Raw genomic sequence first — 27,043 nt, forward strand, 5'->3', positions numbered from 1 at the left:
TCCTGGTTGCACCATTTACCCCCCCAAAATGGCTTTGGGTAAATCTCAATGCCACAACCTCAGTTTTCCATCTACAAAGTAGCAGCTCACCTTCCCAGGGGAGCCAGAAGTCCCAAAGACAATAGCACCAATATGAATGTAAATTTGTGGACTGCAAACTTCTAAGCATAGCAGGTGTTACCATTAAACTATAAATAGGCCAGGCACAGTGGCTCATACCTGGAATCCCATCTCTTTAGGAGGCTGAAGTAGGAGGATTGCTTGAGCCCAGGAGCTCAAGACCAGCCTAGGCAATATAGTGAGTCTCCCTGTCTCTACAAAAACAAAGTGCGAAAATTAGCTAAGTGTAATGATACGCACCTGTGGTTCCAGCTACTCAGGAGGCTGAAGAGGGAGGATTGCTTGAGCTCAGGAAGCGGAGGTTGCAGTGAGCCATGATCATGCCACTGCACTCCAGTCTGGGTCACAGAGTGAGAGTTTGTCTCCAAAACAAATAAATAAATAAATAAATAAATAAATAATTGTACTTTATGGGCTGGGCGTGGTGGCTCATACCTATAATCACAGCACTTTGGGAGGCTGAGGCAGGCAGATCACAAGGTCAGGAGATCGAGATCATCCTGGCTAACATGGTGAAACCCCATCTCTACTAAAAATACAATTAGCCGGGCATGGTGGTGGGTGTCTGTAGTCCCAGCTACTCGGGAGACTGAGGCCGGAGAATGGCGTGAATCCGGGAGGCGGAGCTTGCAGTGAGCTGAGATCGCGCCACTGCACTCCAGCCTGGGTGACAGAGCGAGACTCCATCTCTAAAAAAAAAAAAAAAATTGTACTTTATAATGAAAACATAATCATAATCCTGAACTAGCTCTATCTCTTCTGGTAAGGAAAGGAGACACATCTTTACCCACATAGTATCTACATTTTTTTTTTTCAGAGACAAAGTCTCACTCTATTGCCCAGGCCAGATCGCAGTGGTACAATCACAGCTCACTACAGCCTTGAACTCCTTGGGCTCAAGAGATCCTCCCACCTCAGCTCCCCAAATTGGACTACAGGCACAAGCCACCATGCCCAGCTAATTTTTTTCCCCCAAATGCTGATCCTCCCTGAATGCTGGTCCTCCCTGAATGCTGATGCTCCCTAAAATGATCCTCCTTAAATGTGATCCTCCCTGAATGCTGATCCTTTCTCATGTGGTCCTCCCTCACATGATCCTCCCTAAGTGCCAACCCTATAGAAAGCGCTTGGCACCATCTCCCCCGCCAGCGTGTCCCCTCTGGCCCTCTTATTAATGGCAGTAGTTGGGGATCACTGCTGAAGTGCTCAAAACCACACAGCCTGCTTGGCCAAATCACATACTTCTCAGCTGCCCCCTCCATGTGGAAAACTCAATCCATCAGTGGCCCCGCCAGCCCTTCCCGCCAGTGCACAGGCAAGGAGCCGATGCTGCCTGTGGGGCTGGCTCTCAGGTGGGGTGGGCCCCAAAATTCCCCACCGTGGAAGCTGCTGGAGAATAAATGCAGACAACGAGGAGGGAGGAAGCCGAGAGGCTGGTGGCATGGCCGTGCTCCGTGGAGTAGGTCGTGCACTCCCGGAGCCCCTCTCCCTCCTCCTCGGGTGGAAATCCACACAACTCCTTTGCCCTTCAGACCTCCGTGCTGAGCCCTGGAAACCATGTCATCGCCTTTGTGTTTTTGCAAAAAGATTTGGTCAGTTGCCACGGAGATTTCAGATCATCTTTTCCCTCTAAAAATCAATGACCTTAACTTTTCAAATCCTTCCCTGCGGTGCTTCGAAACGGACAGTTCCAGTAAAAACTATTATGAGGAAACGCAGGCAGGTCTATCTGCTATCCAAACACTCCTACTGTTTTTTTGTGCCCTAAAAACTGATCAGGCCATGGTGTTACATACACTCGGCTATTCCTATGTGAACAAAACCACCACTCCCTGTGGTGTTGAGGCAGATGAGTGATGGACAGGAACAGCAGCCTCAGAGACACACATTTTGCTGGAAGGGATGACCCGATTTGTGCCAATTTGCTCGACGGCAGACAGATGATGGAGAATTGCTCTCAGGGGACTGTTGGGGGGCTATGGCCATGAGCACCTTCATGGATTGTCCGTTTACCCCCACTGGGCTCAGCTTCCAGCTTCTGCCTCTCCATCCTACCCCAGCAGGTACTCCTGGAACCCCACTCTGACCCTTTGTCTGAGTTCTCTTCTTTAAAAACTTTCCATGTGTTGGCCGGCTGTAGTGGTGCAGGCCTGTAGTCCTAGGTACTTGAGAGGTGGAAGAATCTCTTGATCCCAGGAGTTCTGAGACCAGCCTGGACGACATAGCAGGACCCCATCTCTGCAAAACATTTCTTAAAAAAATAGCTGGGCATGGTGGCAGGCACTTGTAGTCCCAGCTACTTGAGAGGCTGTGGCAGGAGGATTGCTTGAGCCCTGCAGGCTGAGGCTGCAGTGAGCTAGAATTGCATCACTGCACTCCAGCCCGGGCAACAGAGCAAGATGCTGTCCCTATAAAAAACAAACAAACAAGCAAACCTTATCCTACTTTCCACGTTTTCACCTCCTCTTTTCCAATAGGGTGAGTCTCCAAGCGCCTCCAGAGCCAACATGTCTCCACCTTCCACCCCCGTCGAGTGGGTATCCTGCTTGCCCCTTCAAGGATGGGGTATCTACACCACCCACTGTGGGCAGCTCATTGCACCCATGGGCAGCCCATTGCACCTGTGGGAGCAGGTACCTCCTTAGCCTGAGCGATGCCTGTCTCCCAGCGGCCTAATGCTCTGACCTGACTCTGTGCCCTCTGGGGCCGTGAGAGCAAGTCTGGTCCGACTCCCCTACAGGATGTTGGGGCAGAGAGCTGTCTGCCTTCACCATGGCCCTCCGCTTGTTTCTGTTCAATATTCCTGAGGGACCTGTCCTCAACAGCCCTCACCTGTCCTGCTAGAGAGGGCAGGTCTGAGCCTGAGGAGCCATGGGACCTCCTTTTCACCTGGCCAAATCCTGGGTGATGACTTTTCTTCCCATGGAAGCTCACGGCTCTAACTCTGACATCAGCCTCGTCTCCCTCCCAGCTCAATCACCTTCTGCTTGTAGGACAGTGGCCACAGATATCTCCTCCCAGGGCTCTGGGTGGCAGTTTCTCTGCATGTCTATTGAACCTCATGGCAGACACAGGGAGAGTCCTCAGTGAGGTAGAAGATGGGATTTGACTCTGGAGGCGGGATGCAGACACTGGACCAAACTGAGGACTAGCTAGAACAGGGAAGAGGTGAAAGTACCTCTCCATAAAACACACCCCCTAGTGCCATGACAATTTACCATCGCCATGGCAACACCCAGAAGTTACAGCCCCTTTCCATGGCAACGACCTGATAACCCAGCAGTTAGCACCCCTTCAACGTTACCACCCGGAAGTTACCACTTAATCCTATGCAAATTAAGGAGCGGGTTATACAGAAATTATGAATAACCTGCCCCTTAATTTGCATATCATTAAGATGGGTATAAATAGGAGTGAAGCTCTGCCTCTGAGCTGCTACTCTGGGCACACTGCCTGTGGGGTAGCCTTACTCTGCAAGGAGCAGAACGTCTGCTGCTGCTGTGCACTGCTGCTTCGATAAAAATTGCTAATACCACTGGCTTGCCCTTGAATTCTTTCCTAGGCTAAGCCAAGAATCCTCCCTGGTTAAGCCCCAACACTGGGGCTCACCTACCCTGCCTCAGTGGAAGCAGATTCTGAGCCAGAGTCTAACATGGAGGGTGTTTATTAGGGATGGCTTTTAGGATGAATCCCTGGGGAAGGGAGGGGACTGAGGCAGGAACGAGCAGAAGGAGACGAGCCTCCATATAGGCCAGGACAGCTGCCCCAGACCCCATGAGGTTCTGCAGCTGGGATGGTCCTTCAGGGTTGTCCCGAGGCAGGGATATGTCCAGGCTTTTCAAGTGTGCCTCCACCAGTTACAGGATGGAGGGTGCCCCGGAAAGAGCTGGGACCTCGGATGAGGTGACTCTGAGCAGCTGAATGATGGATGTCTGTTGACAGCACTTCCTGTAGCTGGGGCTAAAAGCCTTTTTCATTGCAGGGGATCTGGGTGGCACAGCCCAACATCTACCACAAGGGCTGGTGGGCATGGAGGGGAGCAAGGCATGTTCCTGATGCAATTTTGCTAGTAAGACAGCCTGGGATGGCCTTTGATTTGTAGAGGCCGCAACTCACACCATTGACTCATGCTGAACTTACTGTTGGCAAGAACCTCTACATCCCATCTGAGGCTTGTCCTCTGGGCTCTGGGGCTGCAGTGCAGGATTCACATTCACCTGGTTGTATTTCATCTTGTTAGACTTGGCTCCTTGCTGTGGCTGTGCAGATCTAGCTTGGATCCTGACTGTCTCCTAAGACCCAGGCCCCTGTCTCTGCTGGCTTCTGGTCTTTCACAGTTCCCAGCAGCAGTTTACTGCCTCCCTAGTCAAGGTCTTCCTTTCCTAGAGGCATGGCCCCAAGAAGACAGACAGCCATGTGCCAAGACCCAGATCGTCTGGCTGTTTAGCAAAGTGTCTAAGAGTTGCCTGTTGACCTGTTGTTGCCTTGGACATGTTATTTACTCCTTCCTGTGCCTCAGTTTCCTTCTCTGTAAAAGTAGAATAATAACAGTACTTACCACCCAGAGTTGGGTGAAGATGATCAGGACACCTTGCTTAGGTAGCAGAATGAGGAGGGGAAGAGAAACCACTCCATGCGCTTGGCTGGGGTCTGAACCACACTCAACTCTCATCTCACTGGTTTCAAACAGGAGTAGGGATAGTTCCTCCTCCTTGCTATTTTTCCTGGTCCTTGAGGGACATGGGTAAGAAAGACCTGTGAGGGGATATTTTATTTACTCTCTGACTATCCACCTGTTCTCATTAGCAAAGTGGATGGAGCATGGCGTTGGGAATGAGAAGACTGAGTTTCAAGGCATAAATTTACTACGTACTCATTCTGTGACTTGTGGTCTTCTCTGGAGTTTCTTATCTGTAAAATTCCTGCATGTCACATTGTTGAGAAGATCGAACAGAGGAACGTACATGTATTCATTTGCCAGGGCTGCCATGCCACCGACTGGGTGGCTTAAACGAAAGAAATTTATCTTCTCATAGTTCTGGAAGCTGGAAGTAGAAGATCAAAGTGTGTTACCACCTGATCAGGGTTCTCACCCACCATGCAGATGCAGCCAAAATACTAAAACAGCAGGTGTTGCAGCAGAGAAAGCATGTAATTATTGCAAGGCAACTGAGCGAGGAGGACAGGAGATAGTTCTCAAATCCACCTCCCTGAGATTTCAGAGGCTAGTGTCTTTTTTTTTTTTTTGAGATGGAGTCTTGCTCTGTTGCCCAGGCTGGAGTGCAGTGATGTGATCTCTGCTCACAGCAACCTCCACCTCCCGGGTTCACGCCATTCTCCTGTCTCAGCCTCCCGAGTAGCTGGGACTACAGGCGCCCGCCACCACGCCCGGCTAATTTTTTGTGTTTTTAGTAGAGACAGGGTTTCACCATGTTAGCCAGGATGGTCTTGATCTCCTGACCTCATGATCTGCCCGCCTCGGCCTCCCAAAGTGCTGGGATTACAGGCGTGAGCCACCGCGCCTGGTCTGAGGCTAGGGTTTTTAAGGATGGTTTGGTGGGCAGGGGGCTAGGGAATGGGTGCTGCTCATTGGTTGGGCATGAACTCTTAGGGGTGTTAAAACTATCTTTGTGCACCAAGTCCATTTCCGGGTGGTGGAGGGTCATGGATCGCTGGGCTAGCTGGTGTTCATTGGTTCGTCGGTTCATCTGAATGCAAACTCTAAAAAATATTGCAAAGACCAGTCTTAGGTTTCACAATAATATGACTCCTGAATGCTAAGTTATTACAGAAGAGCAAACTAGGGAAAAATAGTGGGTTCTTGTTTTACCGTACCTGCATCTTAGCAACTTTTGGTTGTCACGAAAGAAGTTGCGTGACTAAGGATCATTGTTCTTAAAAAAAAGAAGTGCATTAATCTTGTTGGACAGCCTGCCTGGGACTAGGAGAGGAAGGTAGTGAATTATTAGTGACTACTGTCTGTTGAAATGACTGTACATGTAATCATGCATGAAGGATGAAAAGGTCAGAGAGAAAGGAAAATACATATAACAAACATCTTATGATTGAGCTCTCCTGGGTTCAAGAGATTCTCCTGCCTCAGCCTCCTGAGTAGCTGGGACTACAGGTGTGCACCACCACGCCCGGCTAATTTTGGTGTGTGTGTGTGTGTGTGTGTGTGTGTGTCTGTGTGTTTAAGACGGAGTCTTGCTCTGTAGCCCAGGCTGCAGCGCAGTGGCACAATCTCAGCTCATTACAATGTAATGTAATTATTACATTACAATACAAACCTCTGCCTCCTAGGTTCAAGTGATTCTCCTACCTCACCCTTCCAGAATGCTAGGATTTCAGGCATGAGGCACCACACCCAGCTAATTTTTTTTTCCTAATTTTTTTTTTTTGTAGAGCTGGGGTCTTGCTACATTGCCCAGGCTGGGCAAACTTTAGTTCTAACAGAGCTTCTTGAACACAGTTGGCAGGCAAGCTCACTGGCACTGGCCTTTCTGAGGGATTGGGCAGGTGTGGCCAGGTAATTAGAACAGTGAGGGCAGGTGTGGTGCTGGGGAGCTGGGCCTGAAGCTGGACACCCCCAACCTGGAGATGGCTCAGATCCTGCTGGGGCTCAGGGCCTGGCACAGACCACAGCCCGGAGCAGCTGCTGTGGTTGAGCTGAGTGACTGTGGATGGGAGGGCTCCTTCTGGGATGCAGGGGTTGGGGTCGGAGCAACAGAACTTTACCAGGCCTGCCCTGTGCCCGCCGTCTTCAGGAGCTGGGAGTCTTCCCATAGGACGAAGGCTAAGACAGAGGCATACGAGGGGCCCTGTGGGACGGGAGAACCTTTCCTGGCTGGAGGGTCAGGGATGGCTCGCGGGAGGGACACGGCCACGTCTGTGCTTGAGAGGGCGCCCTCTGGTGGTAGACAGAGGAGACTGCAGGCTGGGAGGGCAGAAGGGGCCGAGGTTCAGAATCACCATGGGAGGGGCGTCAGGACACGGACTTGCAGGCCCGGTGCCTAATTGGCTGTAAGGAGGCAGGGAAGGGAGGGAGGAAAGGAGAAGGTGGAGTCTGGGTGATTTGCTCCTGGTAAGGAAACGGGGAACTTAAGAGGTGCTGGCCTCCAAGCTGGAGGAGCAAGTCGGGGTTGAATAGAGATGGATTCAGTTGGTTTGGACAGGTTAGCATTGTGTGTACTGCAGTGTCTTGTGGAACATGACGGTGTGTGACCACTGTCTAGGCAAGCAGGCAGGCACAGTGGTGACTCAACAGGGGGCCAGGACAGAGCTCAGGATGAGGAAATGGGGACAGACTGTGTGGTTCTGGTGGAAAGGAGGGGCGGGCACTGGCAAGGCCTTGGGGCCTTGTAGAATTGCTTGAGCCCAGGAGGTCAAGGCTGCAGTGAGCTATGATTGTGCCACTGCACTCCAGCCTGGGCAACAGAACAAGACTCCATTCCAAAACAAAACAAAACAAAAAAACAAAAGCCCTGGTCTCTGACTCAGGCTCGGGGCTCAAGTGTCCTGGGGAGGGAGGGGACGCATGAGATCAACTCTCAAAGCAAAGCTCAGTTAGGAGCACTGGGGCTTGGGAGGCCAAGCCTGAGGCTGGGGTAGAGGTGGTGAGGTAGGAGGTGGAACTTGACTCCAGAGGCAGAGCTTGGACACCAGACCAAATTGAGGACTAGCTAAACAAAACAGGTCAGGGCAGAAGCGCCTTCCCATAAGACACACCCACCAGTGCGCCATGTCAGTTTACCATTGCCATGACAACACCAGGAGTTACCACCCCTTTCCGTGACAACGACTCAACAACCCTAAAGCTACCACCCTCATCCTGGAAGTTTATGCATAAACCACCCCTCAATTTGCATACAATTAAAAGTGGGGCCGGCACAGTGGCTAATGCCTGTAATCCCAGCACTTTGGGAGGCCCAGGTGGGTGGATCATTTGAGGTCAGTAGTTTGACACCAGCCTGATCAATATGGTGAAACCCCATCTCTACTAAAAGTATAAAAATTAGCCATGCTTGGTGGCGTGCGCCTGTAATCCCAGCTACTAGGGAGGCTGAGACAGGAGAACTCCTTGAGCCTGAGAGGCGGAGGTTGTAGTGAGCCAAGATTGCATCGCTGCACTTCAGCCTGGGCCACAGAGCGAGACTCCGTCTCATAAAAAAAAGTGGGTATAGATATGAGTGCAGCCCTGCCTCTGAGCTGCTACTCTGGGCACACTGCCTCTGGGGTAGCCCTGCTCTGCAGGGACCAGGACCTCTGCTGCTGCTGTGCACTGCCACTTCAATAAAAGTTGCAACACCACTGGCTCGAACTTGAATTCTTTCCTGGGGGAAACTAAGAACCCTCCCAGGCTAAGCCTCAATTTTGGGGCTCCCCTGTCCCGCGTCACCAGGGCTATGGGGGGAAGAGGCTGCTTCAGCAGCATCTCTTAGGGCGGCAGGCAGCCTCGGAGAGGGGTTGGCTGGTCACATTCCGAGATGGGCATGAACCTGGGAAGTGTCCTGAAGATCTCTCTACCCCATCATGACATGATTTCCTGAAATCACTTAGCACTTGTTTTCTCTATTAACCCCCAATTAAGGATTTGACAGCTCAGCCAATCCACAGAGCCAAACGCTTGGTGGGGTGAAAGTCCTATGCAAGCAAACCTTGAGCTGGTGGTGGATCGGGACGGTTTGATTGCTCCTGCCCCTCGGTGAAGTGGGCCTCTTCTTGCAAGAAAAAGAGACTTGTGGCCGGGCGCGGTGGCTCATGCCTGTAATCCCAGCACTTTGGGAGGCTAAGGCAGGTAGATCACTTGAGGTCATGGCAAAACCCAGTCTCTACTAAAAATACAAAATATTCGCCGGGTGTGGTGGTGAGTGACTGTAATCCCAGCTACTTGGGAGGCTGAGATAGGAAAATTGTTTGAACCCAGGAGGCGGAGGCTGTAATGAGCTGAGATCATGCCATCGCACTCCAGCCTGGACCGCAAGAGTAAAACTCCATCTCAAGAAAAGAAAGGAAAAGAAAGGAAATGTAAGGAAAGGAAAGGAAAGAAAAGGAAAAGAAAAGAAAAGAAGAGACTTGTGGGGGAGCAGATCTGTCCTCAAGGCCTTTGCTAGGAGTGAATTTACTGTCTTGGACCCTCCCTGAGTGCTCAGCTGGGGAGAAGGGAAAGGAAATGAGGAAGGAACATTGCTGAGATGATGCCCAGAGATAATGCCAGTCCCTTGCCATCCTGATGGAGGCTGCCAGGAGTGTGTTCATTTCTTGGCAGTTCGAGGACCAGGCCTGCCACATCCCAGTTCTGTTCCCCTGGATCAGTCCTTCCAGGAGGGTCATGAAAACGACGTATGTCTCCTGCTAAGCACCTTTCTGGGTGCAGTTATTTTATGGCCCCCAGAGCACCGTTCACCCGCTGCTGTGCACCGGCCATAGTCAGGAGCTGAGGTGCGCAGGTGGGCGGTGGCAGGACAACACTGCCAGACAGCAGACAGAGGCAGACAAAACACTCAGGACGCAGGGATCCTAGGGGCAAGGCAATGGGGGTCCCCACAACCACGGCTACCTGGGGATGCACAGGCTTTAGAGCTCCATCTGGAAAGGCCTGGAGCCCCTTTTCCTTGTCTCTGCCTCCCTTCTTCATTGTTTTTGGCCAGGTTTTGATTTTTGGAAGCCATTTCCAGCCCATTTAAAGACCAAATGTTCTGGAGACGGTGATTCGAGGTATTTGGAAATGTTTTCCAATTCACAGCTCATTTCTCTATGGAAAGCCCTGACTCAGTGTGGTTCAGGGATGCCGGACGGTCTGTCTGTTCTAGAATCCTTGGGGCGGATCTCAGGATCCCACATTAACCCATCCTGAGGAAAGTCACCTCTCTCTCTCTCTCTCTCTCTCTCTCTCTCTCTCGCTCTCGCTGTCGTGTGTGTGTGTGTGTGTGTGTGTGTGTGTGTGTGTCAGAGTCTTGCTCTGTCACGCAGGCTGGAGTGTAGTGGTGCGAACTCGGCTCACTGCAACCTCTACCTCCTGGGCTCAAGCAATTCTCCCGCCTCAGCTTACTGAGCAGCTGGGATCACAGGCACCTGCCACCACGCCTGGCTAATTTTTGTATTTTTATTAGAGACGAGGTTTCGCCATGTTGGCCAGGCTGATCTCAAACTCCTGACCTCATGTGATCCACCCATCTCGGCCTCCCAAAGTGCTGGGATTACAGGCATTAGCCACTGCGCCCGGCTCACCTTTCTTTTTGGAAACACACACTGAGTGCTTGAGCTGGAGCTGAGGCTTTCCAGTAGAATCAAAGGAAGGGCCTAGGCTGCTGAAGTCTCCCACAGTTTCAGGACCTTTTTAATTGGCAGAGGTGGAATTCACAGTTTGTACTGGGTAGGTGGGATCCCGCCAGTCCTCGGGTTAGGAAGACTAGACTCCCTTTGCAGCTCAGCCTCTGGTTTGAGCTGTAGCTATGGGCAATGAAGTTTAACCTCTTAAACTTTCTTTTCCATCTGCAAGCTAGGACTGTCTTTAAGCTGTTATTCCTTTGTAGGGTTTAAGTAACCAGTTGATTAAGAATGATGCCTTGATTTTGGTAATGCTGCATGATTTACACACTACTGACTGGGATGTGTTCATTTAGTCCTGATCATAACCCCCCCTTTTTTTTTTGAGACGGAGTCTCTCCTGTTGCCCAGGCTGGAGTGCCGTGGTGCGATCTCGGCTCACTGCAACCTCTGCCTCTCAGGTTCAAGTGATTCTCCTGCCGCAGCCTCCCCAGTAGCTGGGATTACAGGCGCCCACCACCATGCCCGGCTAATTTTTTGTATTTTTAGTAGATACTGGGTTTCGCCTTGTTGGCCAGACTGGTCTCGAGCTCCTGATCTCAGGTGATCTACCCGCCTTGGTTTCTCAAAGTGTTGTGTTTACAGGCGTGAGCCACTGTGCCCAGCCTCGTCATAACCTTAAGAGTTAGATTTTAAATATAAACTGAGGCTCAGAGAAGGGACATCACTCTGCATAAGTCATTCAGCAGGTTTGTGGCAGAACCTGGTTTTAAACTAGGTTTCCTGGTGCCTGTGAGGAGGGGGCTCAACTTTTCACTACTTTCCCTTTTCTTCCATGTTTTTGCTTTGTTTTGTTTTGTTTTGTTTTGTTTTGTATTTGAGACAGGGTCTGGCTCTGTCACCCAGGCTGGAGTGTAGTGGTGCGATCATAGCTCTCTCCAGCCTTGATCCCTGATCTCAAGCGATCCTCCTGCCTCAGCCTCCCGAGTAGCTGGGACCACAGGCATGTGCCACCATGCCTGGCTAATTTTTACTTTTTATTGTATAGTGATGGGGTCTTGCCGTGTTGCCCAGGCTAGTCTGGAACTTCTGGGCTCAAGTAATCCTCCCACCTCGGCCTTCCAAAGTGCTGGGATTACAGGCGTGAGCCACCGCACCCAACCCCTTTCATGTATTTTTGAGTGTGCTAGTACTGGTAATATGTATTTTCCTAGAAAATTGTCCAGTAGTCAGGATTTTGAAATTTTTTGATGTAAGATTATACCTAATATTTACTTATACATTTAAATCTCTATATGGAATGTTTTTTCGTGTTCTTCATGTCTATTAAACCTGAGTTTAGCAGGGCATGGTGGCTCACACTTGGAATCCCAGCCCTTTGGGAAGCCGAGGTGGGACGATCACCTGAGCCCAGGAGTTTGAGACCAGCCTGGGCAACGTAGCTAGACCCTGTTTCTACAAAAAATGCAAAAGTTAGCCAGCGTGGTGGTGCACACCTGTGGTCCCAGCTATCTGGGAGGCTGAGATGGGAGGATTGCATGAGCCCAGGAGGTTGAGGCTGTGGTGAGCCATGATCACTCCTGGCCTCAAGTGATCCACCCGCCTCAGCCTCCCAAAGTACTGGGATTAAAGGCATGAGCTACCACACCCGACCTGAACTCATGTCTTTCTTCAGCTCTTGTAAATTTTCTTGTTATTTCTTCAAGTACATGCTTCTCTTTGTTCTTTTTTGATCATCCCTTCCAGAGCTACTACTAAATAGATGTTGGCCCTTGGTCTTCCTCTAGGTCCCTTGTTGCCTGTTTCTGCCTGTTTTCCATCTCCTTTTCTTTTTGCAGTGGCTACTGGGAGAGGTCACAGCTTAGATTTGCAGCTCATCATTTTGCCCTTTAGCTGTTTCCATTCTGTTTTCCACAGTCATACATTTCACTTCTAAGATATTGCATTTTTTTATTTCATATTTTTTTTGTGTGTATGTGACAGGGTCTTGCTCTGTCACCCAGGTTGGAGTGCAGCGGTGTGATCATGGCTCACTACAGTCTCAAACTCCTGTGCTCCAGCGATCCTCCTGCCTCAGCCTCCTGAGTAGCTGGGACCACAGGCATGTCAGGGACCATGCCTGGCTAATTTTTGTATATTTTTGTAGATACAATGTTTCACCATGTTGCCCAGGCTGGTCTAAACTCCTGGGGTCAAGCTATCCACTCGCCTCAGCCTCCCAAAGTGCTGGGATTACAGGTGTGAGCCACCATGCCTGGCCAGAATTTTTTAGTGAGTGATACATTGTCTTATTTCTTTGAGGACATTAATTATGCTTTAAAAAATTGTCTCCATCTATTTGCTTTACTATTTTTTAAGGGGATGTGATTTATTGCCTGTTGAGTTGGTGCCTTTCTTCCATGATACTGGCCTTTTTTCCTCAAATAATTTGAAAGTCTTGGTATCTGGGGTTTTCCGTTAGCTTGTTTCTGTTTCCTGAGAATTTGTCTGTTGGTGGGCTGGAGGTATGGATGAAGAATGGGAAACAAGTGTGTAAGAATTCCTTTATCTGTCTGACTTTGAGAGTGACCCTGTTTCTCCTGGAGGTCACAAGCTTTTTTTTTTTTTTTTTCTTTTTTCAATCCCCCAAGACTGAAAGGTCACCAGCTTTTGAGGTCACCCAGCACCCACTCCTGTGACCATACCTACCTTAGGACAGGTGAATCCAATGCCTGATATCTTTTTTTTTTTTTTTTTTTACATAGAGACAGGGTCTTGCTCTGTCACCCAGGCCGAAGTGCAGTGGCACTATCATATCTATGTATCTCTACATGTCTATAGATACAGGTATATCTATATATATAGACATAGATATAGAGATATATCTATAGATATCTATATCTATAATATATCTGTATCTTGAGATGGAGTCTCACTCTGTCACCCAGGCTAGAGTGCAGTGGTGCGATCTCGGCTCACTGCAACTTCTGCCTCCTGGGTTCAAGTGATTCTCCTGTCTCAGCCTCCCAAGTAGCTGGGTCTACAGGTGTGTGCCACCAAGCTCAGCTATTTGTTTTTGCATTTTTAGTAGAGACAGGGTTTCTCCATGTTGGCCAGGCTGGTGTCAAACCCCTGACCTCAGGTGATCCACCCACTTTGACCTCCCAAAGTGCTGGGATTACAGGCATGAGTCACCATGCCCGGCCATATATATATAATTTTTATAGAGACAGGATCTTGCTATGTTGCCCAGGCTAGTCTAGAACTCCTAGGCTCAAGTGATTCTCCCATCTTGGCCTCCCAAAATGCTGGGATTATGAGTGTGAGCCACCGCACTCGGCCTCCAATGCCTGATTTCTGAAACCAGCAAGGACAAGGACCCGGGTCCTACCTGTCCAGTTCCTTCTATAGTGGTACCCTAACCAATCTCTCTAATGGTCACCTCTGGGTCCCTCCCTACCTCCTCATCTGCATCTGCGCCCCCATGTGGCTCCTAGCTTCAGCCCCGGTCCTCTTTTGTGTGTTTCTGGCTGTGATTTTTGCCTTCAATGTGGGCCCATCTACTTTCTGTCTCTTAGGGACCCCTCCAAATGTCTGGCCCGTTGCTTCTCTCTTTCCAATGGCCTTAAGGATTTATTTTTCTTATTTTATTTTATTATTATTTTTAGACAGGGTCTCGCTCTGTCACCCAGGCTAGAGTGCAGTGGCATGATCACAGCTTACTGTAGCCTCAACCTCCTGGGCTCAAGTGATCCTCCTGCCTCAGCCTTTTGAGTGGCTAGGACTACAGGTGTGTGCCACCACAGGTAATTTTTAAATATTTTTGTAGAGATGGGGTCTTGCTATGTTGCCTGGGCTGGTCTCAAACTCCTGGGCTCAAGTGATCCATCCTCCTCGGCCCCTGAAAGTGCTGAGCCACCACCTGGCCAGGGATTTATTTTTCAATTTTCAATTTCTAGGCTATGGGAATGGGAGGAGGAGGTGGGAACACCTTGACCTGATCACGTATTGTTTGTGTACGTCCCTTCCTCCCTCCTCCTCTCCACTGCCCAAGCTTGCTGCCCCTTGCTTCTTGTACTCTGAAGGCATTTATTCCCTAGCCTGGCAGGTCACATGTCTCTTCCTTTCTCCTGGCTCCTCCCCTTCCTTCAGCCGTCTGGCTCTTTCTTTCTTTCTTTCTCTCTCTCTCTCTCTGGCTCTTTCCCTTCCTCCCTCCCTCCCTCTCTCCCTCTCTCTCTCTTTCTCTCTCATTCCTCCTCCCCTCCCCTCCCCTCCCCTCCCTTCCCCTCTCCTCCCCTCCCTTTCCCTCCTCTCCCCTCCCCTCCCCTCCCCTCCCCTCCCCTCCCCTCCTCTCCTTCTCTCTTCAGGGTTTCACTCTGTTGCCCAGGCTGTAGTGCAGTAGCATGATCATAGCCACTATGATCCTGAGCTCAAGCCATCCCCCTGCCCCAGCCTCCTGAGTAGCTGGGACTACATGTGTGCGCCACCACGCCTGGGCTAATTTTTTAATTTTTATTTTGTAGAGGCAGGGTCTCACTATGTGGCTCAGGCTGATCTTGAACTCTTGGGCTCAAGAGATCCTCCTGCCTCAGCCTCCCAAAGTGCTAGGATTACAAGTGTGAGCCACTGTGCCTGGCCAGGCCACTTCTCATTACAGGCAAGTCTCTAGACCTGCCACGGTCTCTCTCTGCTCTGTGTCTGTTACACTGCTGTCTCCCCTGCTGACTTCGTCCCCTCTCATGGCCCCCACACGTTGGTCGGTTGGTCGGTTGGTCGGTTGGTCGGTTGGTTGGTCGGTTGGCTAACTTATCTTGCACTACTCAGCTGGTGGCCTCAGGGCCTGCTGGATGAGATGCCATGCTCCGTTCCTGTAGCTCTTGTGTTCACCATGTGGTGGAACCTGTTACCTGCTGTTCTTATGGACTGTGTCATCTCCTCTCCCCACCAGGGTGAGATTTCCATGGGCAGGGCTGAGTCTTTCTCACCAATTCCGCACTGAGTGGTCAGTGACAGGAATGATGCCAAGGCTTGGTGGCCAAGGGTTGCAAGTGTTCTCTCTTCCCCTCAGACCGAGAGAGAGGGTCTCAGTGGGCCCCTCATCCAAGAGAGTGAGCCTCCACCCCAGGTTTGCAGGGGCACCTCCCTGTCCAGCACGACGCCCTGACCCGAAGTTGGCAGCTCTGGGAACAGGCAGGGCTCATGTGACTGTTGCTGTCTCCACAGGCACTGGTGCCATCACACGGTGACACGGACGGTGTCCTGCCAGGTGCAGAATGGCTCGGAGACGGTGGTCCAGCGCGTGTACCAGAGTTGCCGGTGGCCGGGGCCCTGCGCCAACCTCGTAAGGTAAAGGCTGCTGGGCTAGCCCGCTCTGCCCTTCCCTCCCATTCCCTCGGACAAACCCAGTCCCAGGATGGCTCTGGGAGAGGCTGGGCTGTGCTCACAGACAAAGGCTGAGCATGCATTTATGGAGCACCTTCTGTATATAAGGCATGGGTGTGTGTATATAGGGTATATATGTGTGTGCAAAGATGTCAGAGACATGCTCCCACCGCAACAGAACCACACAACCCAGTGGGTGTTTGACAGACAGAATACCACCACAGATGAGTGGGGTATGAGATCTGAGGTCGGGGAAGGCCAGGTGGGGCTGAAGAGGGAACCAGCCAGCCTTGTGGCTCCAGGCTGGAATGAGGGGCTACAATGACCTTGGAAATCCACTGTCTTTGGCCCCATCCATCACAGGCCTCGCCCCTGGCAGCACTGCCCCACACACCAGGCATGTCCCTCTCACTGGCCCTACTTGTCACTGGACCCGCCCCTCACCAGGCCTGCCTTTCACCAGCCCTGACCCTCATGAGCCCCACCCTTCACCAGCCCTGCCCCCACCAGCCATGCCCCTCACCAGCCCTGCCCCTACCAGCCACGCCCCTCACCAGCCACACCCCTCGCCAGGCCCTCCCTCTCACCAGCTCCGCCCATAGTCAGCCCTTCCCTCTCACCAGCCCTGACTAGACCACAGGCCTCAGGGACTCTTCAGCATCTGCAGAGAGAGATCTTGCTGTCAGACACCAGCATTCAGGGTCTCCAAAGTTCCAACTCTCCTTTTTTTCCCTTCTTCCTCCTCTCCAGGCCCTGCTTAGCTCCAGGGACTGGCTTCCCCAAACCACTGTCCCCACAGCCCGCCCAGCCTGGGGCCTCTACCCCAAGCACCGTGGAGCTGCTGTCCTCAAACTCCAAATCCCTTCCCCTCCTTTGTGCCCTCCCTAACAGGACATTTTGCCTGGGTCAGGGTTCTCCAGAGAAACAGAACCAATAGGAAGGGTTGGGGGAGAGGGAGAGTGGGAGAGAGATTGAAATGGTAAGGAATTGGCTTGTATGATTATGGAGACTGGCGATTATTCCAAACCCGCAGGGTGGGCTGGCTGGCTGAGACTCAGGGAAGAGAGCTGATGTTGCAGCTTTAGATGAGAGGCTGGCTGCTGGTCAAATGCCTCCTTCCTCTGGGGAAGTCAGTCTTTTTCTTAAAGCCTTCAACTGACTGGACAAGGCCCACCCACATTAAAGAGGGCAACCTGCTTTACTCCAAGTCTACTGATTTAAATTAATCTTGGCGGGGTGCGGTGGCTCACGCTTGTAATCCCAGCACTTTGGGAGGATGAGACGGGTGGATCACTTGAGGTCAGGACTTTGAGAGCAGCCCGGACAACATGGCGAAACCCAGTTTCTACTAAAAATACAAAAATTAGCCAGGCGTGGTGGTGGGCGCCTGCAATCCCAGCTACTGAGGAGGCTGAGGCAGGAGAATCACTTGAACCCAGGAGGTGGAGATTACAGTGAGCCGAGATTGCGCCACTGCACTCCAGCCTGGAAAAAAAAAAAAAAAGAAATTGCTACGTCTCCTGACTGGTGATGTTAACTTTGATCGCTTGCTTACGATGGTATCTACCAGGTTTCTCCACTGTTGCGTAATTATCTTTCCCTTTGTCCTTTATATGTATGTTGTGGGGAGACATTTTAAACCTATACGAACATCCTGTTTCTCATCATACTATCATATTGCTTGCAACAGTTAATGCTGTGGTGTTTGCCAAATGGTGATTTCCTATTTTCATTCTTCTTTAATAGTAGAGATGCTTCACTTGGGGCCCCTATTGCATGCAAGTGTTTTGATACAGGTCATTCTGCAAGGGGAATGGCTAGGTAAACAGAATGTCATTCATTTTCAGTTTTATTAGAAATAGCTGCTTTTGCCAGGTGCGGTGGCTCACGCCTGTAATGCCAGCACTTTGGGAGGCTGAGGCAGGCGGATCACCTGAGTTCGGGAGTTCGAGACTAGCACGACCAACATGGTGAAACCCAGTCTCTACTAAAAATACAAAAATTAGCCAGACGTGGTGGTGGGCACCTGTGATTCCAGCTACTTTGGAGGCTGAGGCAGGAGAATCACTTGAACCGGGAGGCAGAGGTTGCAGTGAGCCGAGATTGTGCCATTGCACTCCAGCCTGGGCAACAAGAGCAAAACTCCATCTCAAAAAAAAAAAAAAAAAAAAAAAAAGCTGCTTTTAAATGCTATACTAGAGAGATGGCCAGTGGGTCCAAAATGAAAAAAAAAAAAAAAAAAAAAGGCTTTTTCCTTTTCAGCAGAGGGTACAGACACTCCCTATCCCCTGCCTTCCCCACTTCCCCAGGAGCTAAATTCCAAGACCCTCTTGCCTTTCTCATCAGCAGGGAGTTTCAGATTACTAGGTCATGGCCTCTTGATTTGGGAACAGCTTCTGAGAAGAAAAGTCTTTGAAGTCTGATCTGTCTGTGACCCTGACAGGCTGGGCTTTGGCTCAGAGCTGTGTTGGAGAAGTGGCTGTCCTACTCTTTCTTTCTTTCTTTTTTTTTTTTGGAGACAGGATCTTGCTCTGTTGCCCAGGCTGAAGTGCGGTGGTGCAATCATGGCTCACTGCAGCATTCAATTGCTGGGCTGAAATGATCCTCCTGCGCCAGCCTGAGTAGCTAGGACTACAGGCATGTGTCACTATGCCCCACTAATTATTTTTTTTTTTGGTAGAGACAGGGGTCTCGCCACATTGCCCAGGCTGGTCTTGAACTCCTGGCTTCAAGGGATCCTCCTGCCTCAGCCTCTCAAAGTGCTGGGATTGCAGGTGTGAGCCACCATGCCTGGTTTCAACAAGTTAAAGTTGTTACACTATCAAAACACAATAACGCAGCCGGGCGCGGTGGCTCACGCCTGCAATTGCAGCACTTTGGGAGTCTGAGGCAAGTGGATCACCTGAGGTCAGGAGTTTGAGACCAGCTTGGCCAACATGGAGAAACCCTGTCTCCACTAAAAATACAAAAATTAGCTGGGTGTGGTGGTAGGCACCTGTAATCCCAGCTACTCAGGAGGCTGACCCAGGGAGAACTGCTTGAACCCGGGAGGCGGAGGTTGCAGTGAGACAAGATCGTGCCACTGCACTCCAGCCTGGGCGACAGAGTGAGACTTCTTCTCAAAAAAAAAAGAAAGAAAGAAAGAAAAATACAATAATGCACCTATAAGAAAAGCTGGACAAGCTAGCCCCTGAATCACTGACCTGGATTGAAAATTTTTCAAGTGATCATTAACGTTGCACGGTTGTTCTCTCCTTTACCACTTAAGTAATTATCTGAACAATGTTTCAGAAGTACTGGGGTCCTGCCCAGCACGGTGGCTCATGCCTGTAATCCCTGCATTTTGGGAGGCTGAGGTGGGCGGATCACAAGGTCAGGAGTTTGAGACCAGCCTGGCCAATATGGTGAAATCTCGTCTCTACTAAAAATACAAAAAAATTAGCCGAGTGTGGTGGCACATGCCTGTAATCCCAGCTACTCGGGAGGCTGAGGCAGGAGAATTGCTTGAACCTGTGAGGCGGAAGTTGCAGTGAGCCGAGATCGCACCACTGCTCTACAGCCTGGGCGATAGAGCGAGACTCCATCGCAAAAAAAAAAAAAAAAAAAAAAAAAGGACTGGGGTCTTCGATGTGGGTGTTCACTGACTTTCCAGGGAGTTCTTCTCACCCACTCCTTGGAGTTCGGAGGCAAAAACAGAACATTCAGTCAGGGCTGACATGAATTTGTCATAAGTCTCCCCTTTGCCTACAACACATAACTAGTGGGAACCTTGCTAATTAAAACAATTTGGCCAGTGGCAGTGGCTCACACCTGTAGTCCCAGCTACATAGAAGGCTGAGGCAGGAGGATTGCTTGAGGCCAGGAGTTCGAGACCAGCCTGGGCAACACAGTGAGACCCACCCCATTTTTACAAATTTTTAAAAAAACATTAGCCGTGGGTTGTGGTGCGCACCTGTACTTGGGAGGCCTAGGTGGAAGTTTCGCTTGAGCCCAGGAGTTCAAGGCTGCAGTGAGCTGTGATTGTGCCACTGTACTCCAGCCTGGGTGACAGAGTGAGACCGTGCCTGAAAATAAATAAATAAATAAAATAATAAAATTTAATTTTCATTCTTTTAGAGAAATCCCAAATTGCTGATCTTAATTGTCATAATTTCTGCTGTTATTATATTTTACTAGGGAATGGGCCGGGTGCGGTGGCTCACACCTGTAATCCCAGCACTTTGGGGGCCCAAGGAGGGTGGATCACCCGAGGTCAGGAGTTCGAGACCAGCCTGGCCAGCATGGTGAAACCGTGTGTCTACTAAAAATACGAAAATTAGCGAAGTGTGGTGATGCACATCTGTAATCCCAGCTACTCAGGAGGCTGAGGCAGGAGAATCACTTGAACCTGGGAAGCGGAGGCCACACTGAGCCAAGATCATGTCGCTGTACTCCAGCCTGGGCGACAGAGCAAGACTCCGTCTCAAAAAAAATTTAATAATTTATTAGGGAAGGAGGGGTTAACACACTTTTCTTTCTCTCTAGTAACTCATAAATGAGCTAAAATTGGGTGTACACCCTCTGTCTCAGGGTTGCTGTCTGGGCAGGGAGAGGCAAGATGACAGCAGGTTGCAGCATTATCCTTTGGTCACCTGGGGTTCCATATGCATTCTCGTCTCAGGTCCTGGTTTTGCTGGCCTTGCCTATAAGAAGCATCTGGTTTGTGGCAGCCATCTCACTGGTCTCCCCACTCCGCACCCCGCCCCGCTCTAGCTCCTTCTCTCCACAGAAGCTGGAGGGATATTTTATTTTATTTTATAAGGGTCGGGATCTCCCTTTGTCCCCCAGGCTGGAGTGTAGTGGTGTGATCATAGCTCACTGCAGCCTTGAACTCCTGGGCTCAAGCAATCCTTCTACCTCAGCCTCCTGAGTAGCTGGGACTACAGGCACACACCACCATGCCCAGTTAATTAAAAAAAATTTTTGGCCAGGCACGGTGGCTCATGCCTGTAATCCTAGAACTTTGGGAGGCTGAGATGGGTGGATCACGAGGTCAGGAGTTCGAGACCAGCCTGCCCAACATGGTGAAACCCTGTCTCTACTAAAAATACAAACATTAGCCAGGTGTGGTGGTGGGTGCCTCTAATCCCAGCTACTCAGGAGACTGAGGCAGGAGAATCGCTTTAACCTGGGAGGCGGTGTTCATTCCCTGGCAGGAGTGCTCATCATCTGCCCTCTCTGCTAGTCTGGGAGCCTTAGGAGGTCGGGGACTGTCTCACTGGCTGCTGTGTTCCCAATACCTGGCTTGCAGGAGATGAAGCAGCATTACTGAATTGATGGTTAGGTTAGGAGGATGAAATCAGATCAGAGATGTCAGAGAACTCTGGGTTTTGTTTTAGATGGAGTCTCACTCTGTCACCCAGGCTGGAGTGCAGTGGCGCGATCTCAGCTCACTGCAACCTCTGTCTCCCAGGTTCAAGTGATCCTCCCACCTCAACCTCCCAAGTAGCTGGGACTACAGGTCCATCAGGACACCTGGCTAATTTTTTCTTTCTGTATATTTAGTGGAAATGGGGTTTCACCATGTTGGCCATGCTGGTCTTGAGCTCCTGACCTACCTCAAATGATCGGCCTCCCTTGGCCTCCCAAAGTGCTGGGATTACAGGCGTGAGCCACCATGCCTGGCCCCCAGTGCTTCTTAGCATATTTTTTTTTTTTTTTTTTTTTGAGACGGAGTCTCATTCTATCACCCAGGCTGGAGTGCAGTGGTGTGATCTCAGCTCACTGCAACCTCTGCTTCCCGGGTTCAAGCGATTGTCCTACCCCAGACTTCTGAGTAGCTGGGAACACAGGTGCGTGCCACCACACCTGGCTAATTTTTGTATTTTTAGTAGAGACAGGGTTTCACCATGTTAGCCAGGCTGGTCTCGAACTCCTGACCTCAAGTGATCTGCCCATCAGCCTCTCAAAGTGTTGAGATTACAGGCATGAGCTGCTGTGCCAGGCCAGCATAATTTTTTAGCATAGTTTTTCAGTTTTCTTAAGAGTCTGTTTGCTGCAAGAGTCTGTGTGCTGGGTGGAATTCCCTGAGCGAGCAGAGCCTGGGTGGGAGGAACTTGGAAGATTCCTGGGAGCACTTTGAGGCAGGGTCTGTCTTGTTTGCTGGTTTCCCCATGGCTCACAATGGCTTGTGTCATCACCGTAAATGACGTTACCAAAAGAAGCTTCAATAACGGGGGAATATTCATCTCACGATCTATCTGGGAGAGGCGGCCAGGTCTCGTGAAGATCCTGGGATCCTTTGACTTAACTCTGCATCCACACCTGTGTGTCCACCATGGTCACACAAGGGCAGCAGCAGCTCCAGGCATCACGTCTCACACCACGGTGTCCCAAAAAAGAGAGGAAGGGGATGGGACGCAGTTTTCTCCTATCATAGAGTACAGCCTTTTCCAGAACCCCGAGCAGACTTCCCTGGATGTCTCATTGATCAACGTTTTTCCTCTGAGCCTCAGTTTCTCCAGTGCTAAGATGGTGGTGATAGAAGGCTGCCTCAAGAGGTTCTTGGAAGGGGATGTGAGGTTTGCAGGGGAAGGTCCTGCACTGAGCATTGCTGTAATAAGAACCCTGGGAATGCAGACTGAGGCCAAAGCATGGGTGAGCTATGAAGAGAATCAGAAGCAGGTCCCAGCACGTCACCCGAGGCAGCTCCCAGCAGGCAGTTCCGGCCTAGGCATGCCTTGATCTTGCATTCGGCTCTCTGAGGTTAGGGTGGCAAACCCCAGCTGGGCCCCCTGTAGCCGCCTTGTGTTGCACTCTGTTGCTTACCATCCTGCCTGCTCAGTGTGTCTTGCTACATTTCACCCCCAGCATTTACATAGAAATTTGCAAATGTGTGTATTTCTTGTCTGTTCTCCCTCACCATTTACCTATTTATTTATTTTTAAGAGAGGGAGCCTCACTGTTGCTCAGACTGGAGTGCAGTGGCACAATCATAGCTCACTGTGGCCTCGAATGCCTGGACTCAAGTGATCCTCATGCCTTAGCCTCCCAACTGGGTGCCATGATGGATGGATGCCATATGCCAGGCTAATTAAAAAATTTTGTTTTTGTAGATATGAGATCTTGCTTTGTTGTCCAGGCTGGTCTTGAACTCCTGGCCTCAAGTGGCCATTCCTCTTCAGCCTCCTGAGTAGCTGGGACTACAGGTGTGTGCCACCACACCTGGTTAATTAAAAATTTTTTTTGGCGGGGCATGGTGGCTCCTGCCTGTAATCCCAGCACTTTGGGAGGCCCAAGTGGGCAGATCACTTGAGGTCAGGAGTTCGAGACCAGCCTGGCCAACATGGTAAAACCCCATCTCTACTAATAATACAAAAATTAGTCAGGCGTCGTGGCAGGCACCTGTAATTCCAGCTACTCAGGAGGCTGAGGCATGAGAATCACTTGAACCCAGGAGGCAGAGATTGCAGTGAGCCAAGATCGTGCCACTGCACTCCAGCCTGGGTGACAGAGTGAAACTGTTTCTTAAAAAAAAAAAAAAATTATTTGTTTTAGATATGGGATCTTGCTTTGTTGCCGAGGCTGGTCTTGAACTCCTGGCCTCAAGTGATCCTCCCACCTCGGCTTCCCAAAGTGCTGGGATTACAGGTGTGAGCCATTGCACCTGGCTCTCTTCACCATTTTCAGGAGCTGTAGGGGACCCAATTCTGGTTCCCTTCGTTCTTTGAAGCATTTTGGATGCTTTCATTTGTGTTGGCTCAAAACTTTTGTGTGGAAAAGAGAATGGAGTCTGCTCCTCATGGTGTGACTGATGTAAATAGCCTTTCCTGGTTCCCCTCGTCCTGCGACACATTTCTTTCGCTATTTTACACATTAGTGATCTCTCTGGCGTGAGTATATTCTAGATTTATTGTCATGATAACACAAGAAAGAGAAAAGGGTAAGTGTCTTCCAGCTTGTACCCGAGCCTTTTTTGGGAGTTGGAGGTGTCAACTTAAGCAACAGAGAGAAACCCTCTGAAAGAAATGACAGCCCGGGCAACATAGTGAGACCTTGTTTCTACAAAAATTTTAAAATTAGCTGGGTGTGGTGGTGCATGCCTGTAGTTCCAGCTACTCAGGAGGCTCAGGTGGGAGAATGGCTTGAACCTGGGAGGTTTGAGGCTGCAGTGAGCTATGATTGCGCCACTGCACTCCAGCCTGGGCAACACAGTGAGAACCTGTCTCAAAAAAAAAAAAAAAAAAAAAAAAAAGGCAAAGAGAATGACATTTATTTGGGAATGGGCATTGCAACGGGAGTATGCACGCATAGTAAACGATGCGGGTATTCAGTGAGGAAAAGGAAGATAAGGGTTTTTAAAGAAAAATGAAAAGTAGATAATTGTTCTGAATCAATTATCCTTGGCTACAAGTGTCAAAAACAAGGGTGGTGTCAGTTCAAGGTTGGACAGGTAGTCGCTGGGTAGATGTAAATATATTTTTGTGCGTGTGTAAGGTTGTGGTGGACTTTGTGCAAGGTTGTGGTTTTTGCAGTCTTTTTTGGTCGTTGTGTGTGTGTGTGTGTGTGTGTGTGTTGACACAGAGTCTTGTTATGTTGCTCAGACTGGTCTCCAACTCAAGCAATCCTCCTGCCTCGGCCTCCCAAAGTGTGAAGATTACAGGCATGAGCCACCGCACTTGGCCTGCAAATAATTTTATCCCATTCCCTGGCTTGTATTTTCATCCTCTAAACAGTCTTTTGAAGAGCAAAACTTTTTATGTTTGATGCAATCTAATTTATCAATTTTCTTTTTCTTTCTTTCTTTTTTTCTTTTCTTTTTTTTTTTTTTGAGACAGAGTCTCACTCTGTTGCCAGGCTGGAGTGCAGTGGCGTGATCTTGGCTCACTGCAATCTCTGCCTGCAGGTTCAAGCAATTGTCCTGCCTCAGCTTCCTGAGTGCTGGGATTACAGGCACCTGCCACCACGCCTGGCTAATTTTTGTATTTTTAGTAGAGACGGGGTTTCACCGTGTTAGCCAGGCTGGTCTCAAACTCCTGATCTTAAGTGATCCATTCACCTCGTCCTCCCAAAGTGCTGGGATTACAGGTGTGAGCCACCACGCCTGGCCTCTGTTTTTTTTTCTAAAAGTTTTATTGTTTTCTGTTTCACATTTAAATTCATCATACATTTTGAGTTATTTTTTGCATAAGGTGTGAGGTTTAGGTTGAGGTTTATTTTTTTGGCCTGTGGATGCCTAATTGTTCTAGCACCATTTGTTGAAGACGTCTCCTTTATTGAATTGCTTTTATATCTTTCTCAAAAATCATTTGGACATTTTTTTTTCTAAGTTCTCCATTCTGGTCCATTGATCTATGTAACTAGTGTTTTGCCAATACCACACAGTCTTGATTACTATGGCTATATAATAAGTTTTGAAATCAGATAGATTGATTCTTCTCACTTTATTCTTTTTTTTTTCCTTTCTTTTTTTTTTTTGAGACAGGATTTTGCTCTGTCGCTCAGGCTGGAGTGTAGTGGTTCAATCATAGCTCACTGCAGCCTTGACTTCTTGGGCTCAAGTGATCCTCCTGCCTCAGCCTCCTGAGTAGCTGAGACTACAGGCACATGCCACCATGCCCAGATAATTAAAAAGAATTTTTTTTTTGTAGAGATAGGATCTTGCTACATTGCCCAGGTTCGTCTCAAACTCCTGGCCTCAAGCAGTCCTCCTGCCTTGGTCTCTCAAAGTGCTGGGATTACAGGAGTAAGTCACCATGCTCGGCCTCCAGAATTGTTTTAGCTATTACAGTTCCTTTGTCTTTTCATTTAAATTTCAGAATAATCTTGTCTATATCTACCAAAAGTCTTGATGAGATTTTTTTTATAGGAATTGCATTTAACCTGTATATCTATTTGGGGAGAATTGGTATTTTTAGCATGTTGAGTCTTTCAATCCAAGAACGTGGTATATCTCTCCATTTACTTAGATCTTTTTATTTCTTCCAGCTTTCTTCATTGATTTCTTTGATATCTTGTAGTTTGGGCATACAAATCTTATACTTATTTTGTTAGATTCACACCTAATTATTGCATTTTCTGAGTGATTGTCAGTGGTATTTTTTGGTAAAATTTGTAAAGCTGTATTTTTAATTTCTTTCTCTCTTTCTTTCGACGGAGTCTCACTCTGTCGCCCAGGCTGGAGTGCGGTATAGTGGTGCGATCTCAGCTCACTGCAACCTCTGCTTCCCGGGTTCAAGTGATTCTCCCGCCTCAGCCTCCTGAGTAGCTGGGACTACAGGCACGCACCACTGCGCCCAGCTAATTTTTGTATTTTTTTTTTAGAGACGGGTTTCACCATGTTGGTCAGGCTGGTCTCGAACTCCTGACCTCATGATCTGCCCGCCTCAGCCTCCCAAACTGCTGGGATTACAGGTGTGAGTCACCACATCCAGCCAGTATTTTTAATTTCTATGTCCATGTGTTCTTTGCTAGTTTATAAAAACACAATTGATATTTATATATTGATCTTGTATCCTGTAATGCAGCTGAACTCACCAGTTCTGAGAGGTTTTTTGTAGATTCCCTGAGATTTGCTATGGAGGCAATCATGTCGTTTGTCAATAGAGACAGTCTTATTTCTTTCCTTTTAATCTGTATGATTTTTATTTTATTTTATTTGAGACAGAGTCTCACTCTGTCCCCCAGGCTGGAGTGCGGTGGTGCGATCTCAGCTCACTGCAACCTCCACCTCCTGGTTCAAGCAATTCTCCTGCCTCAGCCTTCTGAGCAGCTGGGATTACAGGTGGCCCACCACCATGCCTGCTAATTTTTTTGTATTTTTAGTAGAGATGGGGTTTCGCCATGTTGGCCAGGCTGGTCTCGAACTCCTGGCCTCAAGTGATCCACCTGCCTCGGCCTCCCAAAGTGCTGAGATCATAGGCGTGAGTTACTGCGCCCAGCCTGTATGCCTTTTATTTTATTTTCTTGCCTGTGTACTGGCTAGACTTCTAGCACTATGTTGAATAAGAGTGGTGAGTGTGGAGAGAATCCTTTGTTCACAATAAAACATTCTACTACTAAAGATGATATTAAATGTAAGGTTTTCTTTTTGCTTTTCTTTCTTTTTTTCTGAAACAAGGTCTCTTTCTTTTGCCCAGGCTGGAGTGCACTGGTGCAGTCATAGCTCACTGCAGCCTGCAGCCTCGACCTCCTGGGCTTAAGCAATTCTTCCATCTCAGCCTCCCCAGTAGCTGGGACTTTGGGCATGTGCCACCATGCCCAGCTAAGTTTTGTATTTTTAGTAGAGATGGGGTTTCATCATGTTGCCTAGGCT

At 49.4% G+C, this 27,043-nt stretch overlaps 1 protein-coding gene across 2 annotated transcripts in view; it reads left to right on the forward strand.

Annotated features, from left to right (window-relative positions):
* Nucleotides 1-27,043, forward strand: part of COL26A1 (collagen type XXVI alpha 1 chain) — a 202,613-nt gene that overhangs the window by 42,042 nt on the left and 133,528 nt on the right. For both annotated transcript variants that reach the window (XM_024250464.3, XM_024250465.3), the window contains exon 2: nt 15,592-15,714. In XM_024250464.3, the coding sequence (XP_024106232.2) occupies nt 15,592-15,714 (123 nt within the window). The remainder of the gene's footprint in view (nt 1-15,591; nt 15,715-27,043) is intronic.

The sequence above is a fragment of the Pongo abelii genome, chromosome 6 (assembly GCF_028885655.2).
Source record: "Pongo abelii isolate AG06213 chromosome 6, NHGRI_mPonAbe1-v2.0_pri, whole genome shotgun sequence".
Lineage (NCBI taxonomy): Eukaryota > Metazoa > Chordata > Mammalia > Primates > Hominidae > Pongo > Pongo abelii.